Genomic DNA, 12,108 nt, shown 5'->3' on the forward strand with positions numbered 1-12,108 from the left:
GGCAGATTTTTTTTCATTTTTGAAACGTAGTACATAAACTATGGTACCTTGCTAAGTTGTTAGCATTGCACCTCAGTAACAAAATAACTTTGCCATGTCTCATTAGGAAGAACCAATCCCAAAACATCTCATTTTACCTACTAACAATTCATTCTGTTAAGGAAAGGCGGAAAGCATTTGGACCAAATACTAGGGGGTGCATGATACACCTAAGTATAGCCATGAACAATTTCAGTGCAATAAGCAACACAGGTGCAAACCATCCATAGTGTATAGCATGTTCGCCATCATGCAACAATTAACAAAGATTATACAGTGTAAGTTATCCAGTGAAACAGCAACAAGGATACAGTGTTCAATCTGATGTCCATCAATTTCTGGAATCTCATGACAAACATCTCAGTACAGACTGCCTTATTAAACCGACACAAGCATGAAATCAGAAAAATCTAGAGTTCAGCGTGATCTGACCAGCGGATCACTCGGCATCGGCGTCACCGCCGCCGGGGACAGCGGCGAGCTCCTGCTGCTGAAGGCGCTCGAGCGCCTTCTCGTGCGCCCAGGTCTCGATTGTGAGGTCGGGCTTGGCGTTGAGGCCGACGCCGAGGATGACGACGGTGAGGAAGGAGGTGATGTAGCAGGGCAGCTCCCAGTCCTCCCACTTCCGCGACTCCCCCGGCGGCGGCGGCGGGCGGTTGAAGAGGTACCCCTTGGGCCGCTCCTCGTGGCCCGGCGTCGTCCACCGCCCCGCGCCCTCGCCGCCACCGCGCACGCGGGATGCGGAGCGGAGCCGCGCGCGTAGCATGCCTCCCGCCGCCGCCGCGGCCGTCGAGATCGCCCGCATCGATGCCGCCGGTGGAGCGCGTCGCCTGCGAGATTGGGGAATGGAGAAGCTGTGCTGTGGGAGTGGGAGACGGAGACGGGGGAGGAGAAAGGCTGGAGCTGGACTGGACTGGGCTGCACTGGGAGCTTGAAGACGTGAGCTTTAGGAACGAATTGGGCTGGGCCGATATGAAATGGGCTACCGATTTCAGCATTTCAGTAGAGTTCAGAAGAAAAAAGAAACATGGTCACTCGTTTAAAAATGTTTGTTGTTTTAATTTTCTACAAAAATTGAAATTTTATAACTACGGTAAAATTTGTAAAAAAAATATATTAGTAACATTTCCTTAAAATAAATGCATATCAGGATATATTCCATGATTGATTTAACAAACTAATTTAATGCTATAGTATATAGCTGCGCAGGAGTTATGATGTCTAAAATTTGTAACCTTTGGTCAACTATTTATCTACAAATATTCAGATATACTCATTGGTGATTGGCATTTTAAAGTATTTTTGTAGTTTTGTCTGCAGTAACACGCAGTGTAATTATACTCACGAAATCAGCAGTCAAAGTATAAACCGTTAAAGACCATGCCAAGCTAAACCCCATCTTATACTTGAAATAGAGGGAGTATAGTGTGTGTAATAACTCCGGCAACGGTGGTCCATAGCAAGCATGTCTTGGCTCTACCACTGAAGAGAGTAAATGATGTTACAAAGAAAAAAACTGTCCTGAACCGCAAGAAAGCGGAAGAAAGCAAATGCATGTACCCACGGTGCTACACCGTATTCAGTCTGATGACCGTGCTGTTGGTCGTTGAGACCTGCCTGGAATTGGAGTGTGTTTGATGGGAGGTGATTCCTGATCTTCCGTTGATGATAACTATCGTTTTAGGTGGAGCACGACACACCGATCCGGCTTCAGATCGAAAGACCTGAACCCTGCAATTTTAGTACCATAACTCCTCTGGTTATCAACCGTGTCACCAATCCGGTTGACCTCGCCAGGAAGGCTAATCCCTACCTGCGAAATGAAGAACACAAGCAAGAACTCGAAAGCACGCAGCTCAAAGTATGGGACAACTGCAGATGTATGATTAAGTTCTCAAAGTGGGGTCTCACAAACCGATGAACGGCAATTGTCAATTGATAGAATGATCTAAGCAAAATCCAAAACCTAACGACGGCGGCGACGAATGATTCTAAATGTCTTAGGGTCGTCGTCTACTCTGGACGCACCCCCTTAACGAGCTCAAAGACGATGCACGGCCCATTGGACCAAATACGGTGACGCAGACGTCAACTTGTTTCGACGATTTCCGTTGATTCTGAAGGGATTTTGATGTGGGACCACTTCCATTGGTTTCCGTATCAAATTATCTTTCCATCCATATGTGGATTGTCGAAAACGGAGTCCAGATGTATTCTGGATGACCAGTTTATGGTAGACTGGTACTAGAGGCCGAGGTAGATTCAAAGTCATGTTGGACCGGGTCTCCGGCTTGTGTTGGACGTCCTTGTTGGTCATCTTTGCCTCATCTCTTTCTCCAAGTTTCTCATGATTCTCTCCAATATTCCTAAGAAATATAATATCATTAGGTAGTAGTCTATTCTTAAAAGTATAAAAATGATCATTTAAGAATGAGCTTATCTCTAAATTTAGTTGGCTTATTTGAGCTCGGGCCATTGGACCTTGTATGTTGTTAGAGGATCAGCGGATGTATTCGAAGAAATGATGTCCTTCTCAGTGTTGGTGGAGTAGGTGGCAGCATTTTTGCAATTAATGAGCTGAGCATGTGCTTAATGGCGAGCGGACAAGGGCAGGGCAACGAGGCGGGGGAAAGACTGCCTATGGCTGTGGCCCGGCCCCGAAACAGGGCCTGATAATTGGAGATGAACGTGTAATGACGCACGGACACGACAAACTCTTTTATACCCCCGTAAATTAAGCCGGCACGCAAATTATGCATGACTAGTAGTATTCATCTAAAGGTTATTTTACGATAAAAATCCCTTAGTGCAAATGGTATAAATATTTTGGTCCGTATCCGACTTCTAACTCGTTTGGAGGAGTTACACTTTTATACCTGAGTTCGATTCGGATATACAGAACCCGGCACTAGATACTAGCTCCCGGACATCCACACAAAAGCGTGTATCTGGGCGCCCACGTCATCTTCGTCACGCGCGCTTGCGGAACAGGCTGCGCCTACCGCTCTTTCCCCTGGTCCCCTCCTCTCTCTCCACGGCCGTGAGTCTGGACATCCGTGCGTTCGCTGCTCCTTCCCCTTAACTCCCTCCTCTATCTCTAGGCGGGCGGCACCCGAGAACCAGCATGAGGACAAGCACGGCCGTCCGCAAGATCCTAGGTGTGCTGCTCGCCCTGACCACCAGCCCACGGCTCGCCGCACCCATCCCTCGCCGCCTAGGTTGTGCCCCCCAGGACTCTCTACCTCTAAAACATAAAACACTTGGATGCAAAATACTACTGAAGCAGATGAAACATTTGGAACACACAATTGCAACATGTGTGTGAAACATATGCAACATCTAGATAAAACACTTGCAAATTGCAACATGAAAACACTTATTGCAACATAAGACAGAAACATTTCGAGTAAACTCTTGCAACATAGGTGTGAAACATATGTAATATCTAGATAAAAAACGCTTGCAACATACGTCTGAAACAGATGAAACATCTTGAACAAACTCTAGCAACATGCCTCTAAAACACTTGCAATATATACAACATCCATACGAAACACCTGCAACATACATCTGAAACACTTGAAACATATATTTTTAACATGTGGGAGGGGAGGACGGAGCCGGTTGATTCCGGCCTCGGGGCATGAGCACCACCAACACGCCCTGAGCTCAGGGGCTCCCTTGGCTCGGGCGGGGACCGACATGAGGTGCGCGACGGCACCACGAGCACCAGCAGAGGCAGCGCGACGGCGAGCGGTGCGGGTGGGTGCGCAGCAGGTGGGACTGCAGGAGCAAGGAGCGAGAGGCGCTGGTGGGCGCGCGCGATGGGCAGGAGCGAGAAGTGAACAACACAGGGTGGGCACGTGCGGGGAGATGGCTGTGGCGGCAATGCAGAGTGGGGCGGACGGACAGCAGCATGGCACCGTGAAATGTGCGATGGGTGAGCAAAGTTGTAGACATTTTTGAGATACAGAAGTGGGAGACGTAAAGAGAATGAGGCCAGCATGATGGGCCGTGCAGCCCAGGAAGGCGGCGTCCGATCGGATGGACAACCTCCACCCTAAGCATTACCGTGTTTGTATTCGTTACTCAAATTGAATATATATGATTTCAATATATATTTATTTATATATTTATTCAACTAAGCTAACAGTATATTTATATGCGTATCTAACCGTTTACATCCCACGTGGAATGCATTGCCGCCGCCGGCCCCATTTGATCTCCCAAATCCCAATGCACGTTGCTAGCATGTGCTGATGTCAAGCATAGCACAATCTCACAGACAGTACTTGGTTAATCTACTACTGATGATACTGATAGTTGACAGTTGTCCCATCCACTATTTACAACTCAAAGGCATGCAAATTCAGCTCAGCATTATCCACTCAGCTTCACATACAATTTTTTTTTTGAAACAACCCAAGCTCTTTTTAAAATAAAAGAAAAGAAGATAAGGAAAAAAAGAGGAAGGGATCCGAGGAAAGACAAGCATTCTTCTTTTCCTCACGTCATCACGCACACCACCACAACGCGAAATTATCATCATCTATACCACTACCACCCAAACCTATACGATTAACCTGCAGGAGTGCAGGTTATATTAACGAAGCATCACGTACGTATACATGCGCCCGCGCACGGACGTGCTAGAAAGTTCGTTACGCGTCGTGCATGCACATACGGTACACCACGTACCTCACACACTACTAGCTGTACGTGGGGTAGCACGGTAACAAAGCTAGGGACCGTATGAGCGTCACGTGCACTTGCCGAGCGGGCCGCCGCAGAGGCAGCTGTTGCTGGCGAACGACGCGGCGTCGAGGTGGTCGAACGGCGCGCCGGCGGGGATGGTGCCGCACAGCCGGTTGTGGCTGAGGTCCAGGTGGCCCACGTACGCGGCCGAGGCCAGCGACCGCGGCACGCCGCCGGTGAACCGGTTCCGCGACAGGTCCAGCAGCATGAAGTAGGACTGCGGCGTGAACGCGTCGGGGATGCCGCCGCCCAGCGCGTTCCGGCTCAGGTTCAGCATCCCGAGCCCGCTGTTCGCCAGCAGGCTCGCCCGGACGCCGCCCGACAGCCGGTTCCCGCCGAGGTACAGCGACGTCAGCACGTTGCCGCCATTCCCGGCGGTCCCGGAGCCGCCGCAGCCCAGACCCTCGGGGATCGCACCCGTCAGCTGGTTCTCGGAGAGGTCGAGGTCGGCGAGACGGGGCATCGACGCCACCGACGCCGGCATGGGGCCCGACAGCCGGTTCCGTCCCAGGAGCGCGCGGCTGAGCATCCGGAGCCGCCCGAAGTCCGACGGGAGGCGGCCCGTGAGGCGGTTGATGGAGAGGTCGAGGTGCTTGAGCTCGGCGAGCGACGTGAGGGACGGCGGGATGCCGCCGGAGAGCAGGTTGTCGGCGAGGTTGAGCACGGCGAGGCGCGACAGCCCGCCGACGGGCGGGATGGCGCCCGTGAGGCGGTTCCCGGGGAGCTCGATGATGCGGAGGTACGGGAGCGACGTGGCGACGCAGGCCGGGATGGGCCCCGAGATCTGCTTCCAGTCCGCGAGCACCAGCGACGAGAGGCGGTCCAGGCGGCACACGGCGTCCGAGACGTACCCGGACATGAGCCCCGACGCCGGCCGCCCCGCGGGCGCCATCACCGCGTCGTCGGCCTCCCCGCGGAGGGACAGGTCCGCGACGCGCCCCGTGGTCGGGTCGCACGCCACGCCGTACCAGCCGGCGCAGCAGTCCGTGCCCGTCCACGTCGAGAACACGCCCAGCCGCTCCTCCGACAGCGCCGCGCGGATCGACAGCAGCGCGTCGCGGTCCGACGCCGAGCATGCGGACGCGGCCGCCGGGGCCAGCAAGGCGGCCAGGGCGACTAGAAGCGCCGCGGCGGTGGCCGGAGATGCCATTGCGTGCTTTGCGTTGCTTTGGGCCTTTGGCGGCAGTGGACGACAGTGCTCAGTGACGAGCTTCTCAAAGAGGTTTAGTAAAGGCTGGCAGGTGGCAGAGTGTGGCATCTGGCATGCATTGACGGTTTTGCCCTCCCGTAAGCGCGTTCGTTACCGTTTTGAGCTAGTGGGGGGGGGGGGGGGGGGGGGGCAAGGGTGTCTGCGGGGCACGTGCATGGCAGTGCAGCTACCGCCACCGGCGGCGAGGCGCCTTTACCTCTCGTTGCCAAATTTGTGCCTCTGCGAGGTGCGTCACTGTGCTGGCAGCTCAACGCAGTGGCTTTCTCTCTTCCCGCTGTGGAAGTGAGGAGTGATGAAGACGGGCCCGGGCAAATGATGGCACGATCTGCCCGCACCAAACTTGATTGAATGCTGCAGCCGTCTGGATCTCGACCGGGCGGAGGATCCGTCGCCGGAGCTGATCATGGCGTCCACGCCGCGCCCCCTCCTCCACCCCTCGGGCCTCGGCCGATCAAATCCATCGCGCGTGATGGCGACGAGGCGGCGATGGTGGCGCCCCATGCAGACCAGGATCGCGCCGGCGTCGACCGTGCGTGAGGAGTCCAGGACCACGTGGCCGCCTCGTGGTCCGTAGGCACACCGACTGCTGTGGCGTTTGCCTTGCACCACCAAATTGTTTTTAGATGGTACTCTTAGAAAATCACCTCTATCTATATTTTTTAATATTATTAAAGAGCCAAAATTTCTCTTCACCTATTTTTCATCAACCTCCTCCTACCTACCGGATAGTGGAGAGTTAGATAAAAAAATACTCACGTCTAGCGATGATAAATATAAAGTCAAATTTCAAAATGTATTGAGTTGCAGCATACATATCTCGTATACGTGACCCCGACTCATGATCAGCGCTCATACGAGTTAGAACAACTCGCATCTAGTGATGATACGGAGTCTAATTCCTATGTTAGGGTTCCATTGCAACGTACATGCACGTTTGCTAGTTTAGGACAAAGAGTAACGTAGCTAACGATTTATCTCTAAAAATTCATTTTCTGAGGTGACTCCGTTAAAAAACCGATCATAGAGATACATCTATTTTATGGCCTATTCGGAACGCAGGAATTTCATACGAATTCGATAGGAATTTCACATAAATCAGTTTAATTTTATAAAAAAAAATACATGAACAGAAAAAAAAAAAAAACTCGTGTCCCAAACAGGCCCTAAAGGGCGGTCGTCCAAGAACCATTTTCGAAAACCACATTTTTAGGTACAGTTCTGTTAAGACGACCGCCCATAAAAATATGAGATTTTTACGGGTGGTATTAAGAGAATCTTATTTAAAAATAATTTATATGGATGATTTTCTTAGTGAACCTCCGGTGAAAAATACTCTTCGGTGGATGACTCCATTCTTGAGCTCACTAGGAGGCGAAAAAATTTCAAAATTAGAAGGGACATGTTTTGCCCTTAGAACCTTTAAAGAAGTTAGCTTTAAGACACCATCCCTAATGTCTTTTAAAAGTTTACTCATACATCTCTTTGCTTAATTATGGTTTCCATCTAGAGAGGTATGCTGTTCATTTTCAATTTTGTATTAGTTTGTGCCATTTTTTTGCGCTCAATTTACTTGTATGGAGTAGGCTCAGATGAATCTCTAATTATTTCCAAAGATTCTTTCTTCTTATAGGATTATACAAGATTGTCCATAATGGAGATATTTCTAGATCTAGATCTGCATGTAACCATGCATGGATAGGGGAGAGAGTAAGAGAGATGTGTTTTTTTTTAACGAAAATTAGGTAGCGTGCCCGTGCGTTGCTACGGAACAACTAAATCTTTTGTACTAAAAACACATGGATCGCACGATAAGATAATAATACTGTTAAATTAAATACTGACGTCAAAGTGACATTTAATTCAAAAAGCAAAGTTCGTGAAATTAACACAGTCACGGAGAGTGCGACGTCGCAGGCTCACAAACTCTACTGTATAGATTTTTTTCGTGATACGGCTAAGATAATATTTTATATCAGCAAAAAGAATTCTACGATATTAATTTCTTTCATGCGCTAATAAATCCATGAATAAGTTCCGCTGCATCTCCATATAATCATGTACACATATGTTCGAGTATATATGCAAATAGGTTCGTGCCCGTGCGTTGCTACGGGACAGCTAAACTTTTGTACTTAAAAACACACGGATCGCACGATAAGATAACAATACTGTAAAAGTATATGACCGACGTTAAAGTGACATTTAATCAAAAAGCTAAGTTCGTGAAATTTACACAGTCATAGAGAGTGTGGCGCGTGGCTCACAAACTCTACTATGTAGATCTTTTCGTGATGCGGCTAAGATCATTTTTATACCGGCAGGAAAATATTTTCGATATCCATTTCTTTCATGCGCCAACAAATCCACGAATAAGTTTCACCACATCTCCATATCATCCTGTACACGGCGCTGGCAAGCGAATTAGCCGCAACTTATGTAATTAGTTTTATAGTTAGCTCATGTTTAGTCCTCCTAATTGATATCTAAAAATTCAATGTGACAGGGACTAAAGTTTAGTCCTAGGATCCAAACACCCCTGACTCTCGACTCCTGCTGGCTGCTCACTTGCACTACCATACCTATGTATCTGCATGTATATACTCTAATGCCAGAACGTCTAAGATGGTCTTTATTGTCTACCCTTTAAAAATATCATAACTTTAAGGTTGCCATTTGTGTATGCTGTATGATTGGGATGTTTTACACTAATCCATAAGGGTGTCCATAAGAGTCGAAATTTTTGATGCAATTATGATGTCTAAGCTTATCAATCAGACAGAGAGGAACTTAATTGTTAAAATATTTTTAACACTGCTTTCATATACTTCTTTTGTCCCAAAATAGAATTCATTCTCGCTTCCTGAGAAGTTAACTTTTTTTTTAACTTCGACCAATTATATATAAAAAATATTAATATTTATAATGCATAATTAGTATCATTACATAGAACATTAAATATATTTTTATAATAAACTTATTTAGAGATATAAATGTTGCACGTATTTTTTACAAACCTAGTCAAAGTTGAGAAAGTTTGACCTGCACGCATCCCATAACAACTTATATTTTTGGGTAGAGGAAGTATATGCTAATGGGAGTAGTCAACTGAAAGTGGTGATGAACACAACAATACTTTCATATTATATGCTAATGGGAGCACGAAGAAACGCAGGAGAATGGACCTATATACTAATGGTGGGAATATTCGTTTAGAAAATTATAGAAGGTTCACCAGTCTCACCATGTATAACCAACACATCTTTTATTTGGCACCACTGATGTTTCATTCCATGCATGATTATTGTTTCCTTCCATGCATGATTATTGTTTCCTTCTATGCATGTGGCCTCAGGTGATCGATTTGTTTCCTTCAGAGCAGGCGGGGATCGCAGGGATGACAATTTCTTTTTCTATGCGCCTTTTCTTTTCTTGCTCGCCTGTTGGACAGCGTGGAAGGTGGGATCGATCGCATGGGGTGGCAAACGGACGAACCAAAGCAATTGTCGCACCAAAACGGTGTCCACACTTTGTTCTTTTTAGTTGTAGGAGATAAAGTGTTTGTAAATGTAAATTTATATATAGATCTATATGTCTAGTTAAATGATTTTATAAATCAATTTATGGCCTTAAATTGAAATAATATTTTGATCTAATTATATTTTTTTTATTAAGGCTCACTAATGAATAGATCAAGGATGTACACGAAACGAAGGCATGATGTTTCTTTTATCCAAGAGGTGAACAAATTTCTTGAAGCCGTCAAAAAGCATCCGTTTATTAAGCAGACAAAGGGTATATTTGTCCATGCTATGACTGCCGGAACCACATAGTATAACAAGATTCAAATATGACTACCGGTCCACAATTACTTTAGAGTACTATAGCACATCTCTACTATACTCGGTACCTCAAATTCTTTTGTAGTATATGTTAATATGCTGAAATACATGTTAGATGAGAAAGGCGCTTGAAGATGAGTTCATTGATCTGAGAGAATCAAATGATGGCCATGACACCACACCTATTTGTTATGTTTAGTGTTCTTAGTATATTCATCGGATCGGGATACTTAGCACAGTAATAGAGCATTCGGATTTCACAGAGAGATTGAGAGATGGGTGATAGGTGCCAAACCGTCAAATGCCGTAGTTGTTGAAGCTCCGGCCGGGGTTTCGTTGACGGACGCCATCTGCGCGCCGGCAGCGACGGTCGGTGGAGAGGGAGTCGGCGCTGTGGAGTCCTCGATGGCGGCGTGAGCGTCGGGTGACGTTGCCGGCGTCGGTGGTACTTCCCGTCGCTGGCAGCGCCCCTACTTTCGATCGGGTCTAGGGTTTAGGATGTCGGTGGGGTGACTGGCGGCACGGTGAACCTCGTGTCGCGAGCCCCGGCCCCCACCTTACTTTATAGCGCTGTGCGACGGGGGGCCACCAACCATATAGGGTTGGGCGCCCCCGATCAGGGCGTGAGGACAAGGCAACCGGTGGGAGATCAATACTAACACTATTGTCTCCAAGGCAATCCTGAAGCTTCTGCCGATCCAGACAACACTGCTGATCTTAACTATCATTCATCGGTTCCTGGCTTTTATCGGGACAGTCTGCTTGGTATTCTTCACGTATATGTGTGAGTCGTACTACAATGAATCAGAGGCACCGTGGAGATAGGAACAAATAAAGAGTCACTATTTACTGGTTTGTGTGGAAACAATTAAAGTGTACCAATTGAACTATTCACCTTAGCATCTCATAAACTAATTTCACATATCTGTGCTAGAAATTCCCAACTCTGAATATTATGCCATCTATACTCGATACTCCACCTTGCTAGTGGTTCATCGATAACTAGGAATGAAAATGGATGGAAAACCCTCTTAACCGTTTTTGTTTCCGTATTTGAACCGGAAATCAGGAATATGGATTCATTCTTGATAATCTTCTAGAATAGGGGGTGCTCCACTGTGAATGAGACCATTCATTCTTGACAACCTTCTAGAATATTTTGGACCTAGAAGGAGTCTAATTTTCCATATATCATGGTAAAGTTATGAAATATCATGTACTATATAGTTTTGAATAGTACAACAACATAATACAAGGATAATGAAGAGTCCTAGAATATATTGAAACAACACAAGAGCTATTGAGTTCTATAAATAGGGGGCTCCCCTCACCTTTGTCATATCTTGGCATAGAGTCTCTTATGATCCAAAATCGAGTAGCACATCAAGGCTGCCATGACATATTCCCTTTTCTAAAAAAAGTGTCACCATGCTAAGGTGGCAAGAGTAGTAAGTGGGTCTTAGTGTTACCATGCTAAGGTAGAACAATACTCCAGTAAGTGTGAATATCTTGTTAAAATCATGTTCAGTAGTGAACATAGGGTCGAGTTGTCTTTTAGAAAGTCAATCTCCATATTACTATAGTTAGAAATCATTGGTAACAAGCTAGTTAAAATGTTAGTCATCTTTTGTATAAGAGAACAATAACAAGTTGTTGGTAACAAGTTAATTAAAATGTTAGTAGTCTAGGCATCCTTAGTAGTCTAATTATTTTCAAATTCTAGATTCCAACTATTCTTATACACTCTTGAATACTGATTCTTAGGTTTCAATTATTTTTGCCCGAGTTGGTGACAACGATTCCGGCAAAAGAAAAAATGACAACCAATGCAGAAATCCTACAGTTCCAAGTTATTTTCAGCTGAGACTGCGATGACGATCCAGCCGATAGAGACCACTAATATGTAGAATTCATGACTTAATTAATTATAGTTAGTGAACTCTCTCACATGGGCATTCGAAGAGAAGAGATTTATGAAGAATCAGAAAGTTGTTACGTTAAAACTGTAACTCTAAGTTATTCTAGTGGCTAGTGGGCAAAAATCAGAGCGAGGTCTTGGATGATATGTGAATAAATAGAGATTTATCTTTTATTGTAATCAGCTCTGGACCATTTTGCTCAGATGAGAGGTGTACTAAACTTTGAAAGTCAATGAATTTAATTAGCAATTTTTTTATTAAGGTGATACATATTGGTTTGGGTATTTACCCATTTGGTGTTGACTTGATCCAATATGATACATCCCAAGTTCTCTAGGGTGAACAA

At 46.4% G+C, this 12,108-nt stretch overlaps 2 protein-coding genes across 2 annotated transcripts; both read right to left on the reverse strand.

The window, feature by feature from the left end:
- Positions 1 to 216: 216 nt before the first annotated feature.
- On the reverse strand, positions 217 to 940 carry LOC136472821 (uncharacterized). Its single transcript, XM_066470525.1, has one exon. It carries the CDS (start codon positions 842 to 844, stop codon positions 479 to 481), a length of 366 nt encoding a protein of 121 aa, XP_066326622.1. The 5' UTR covers positions 845 to 940; the 3' UTR covers positions 217 to 478.
- Positions 941 to 4,357: 3,417 nt separating this feature from the next.
- On the reverse strand, positions 4,358 to 5,998 carry LOC136472819 (DNA damage-repair/toleration protein DRT100-like). Its single transcript, XM_066470524.1, has one exon. The coding sequence runs from the start codon at positions 5,942 to 5,944 to the stop codon at positions 4,799 to 4,801; it is 1,146 nt and encodes a 381-aa protein (XP_066326621.1). The 5' UTR covers positions 5,945 to 5,998; the 3' UTR covers positions 4,358 to 4,798.
- Positions 5,999 to 12,108: the final 6,110 nt, after the last annotated feature.

Source organism: Miscanthus floridulus, chromosome 8, assembly GCF_019320115.1.
Source record: "Miscanthus floridulus cultivar M001 chromosome 8, ASM1932011v1, whole genome shotgun sequence".
NCBI lineage: Eukaryota > Viridiplantae > Streptophyta > Magnoliopsida > Poales > Poaceae > Miscanthus > Miscanthus floridulus.

Bases quoted from the DNA above. Each gene is read 5' to 3' on its own strand.
- LOC136472821 (XM_066470525.1), bottom strand. From the start codon at position 844: ATGCGGGCGATCTCGACGGCCGCGGCGGCGGCGGGAGGCATGCTACGC.
- LOC136472819 (XM_066470524.1), bottom strand. From the start codon at position 5,944: ATGGCATCTCCGGCCACCGCCGCGGCGCTTCTAGTCGCCCTGGCCGCC.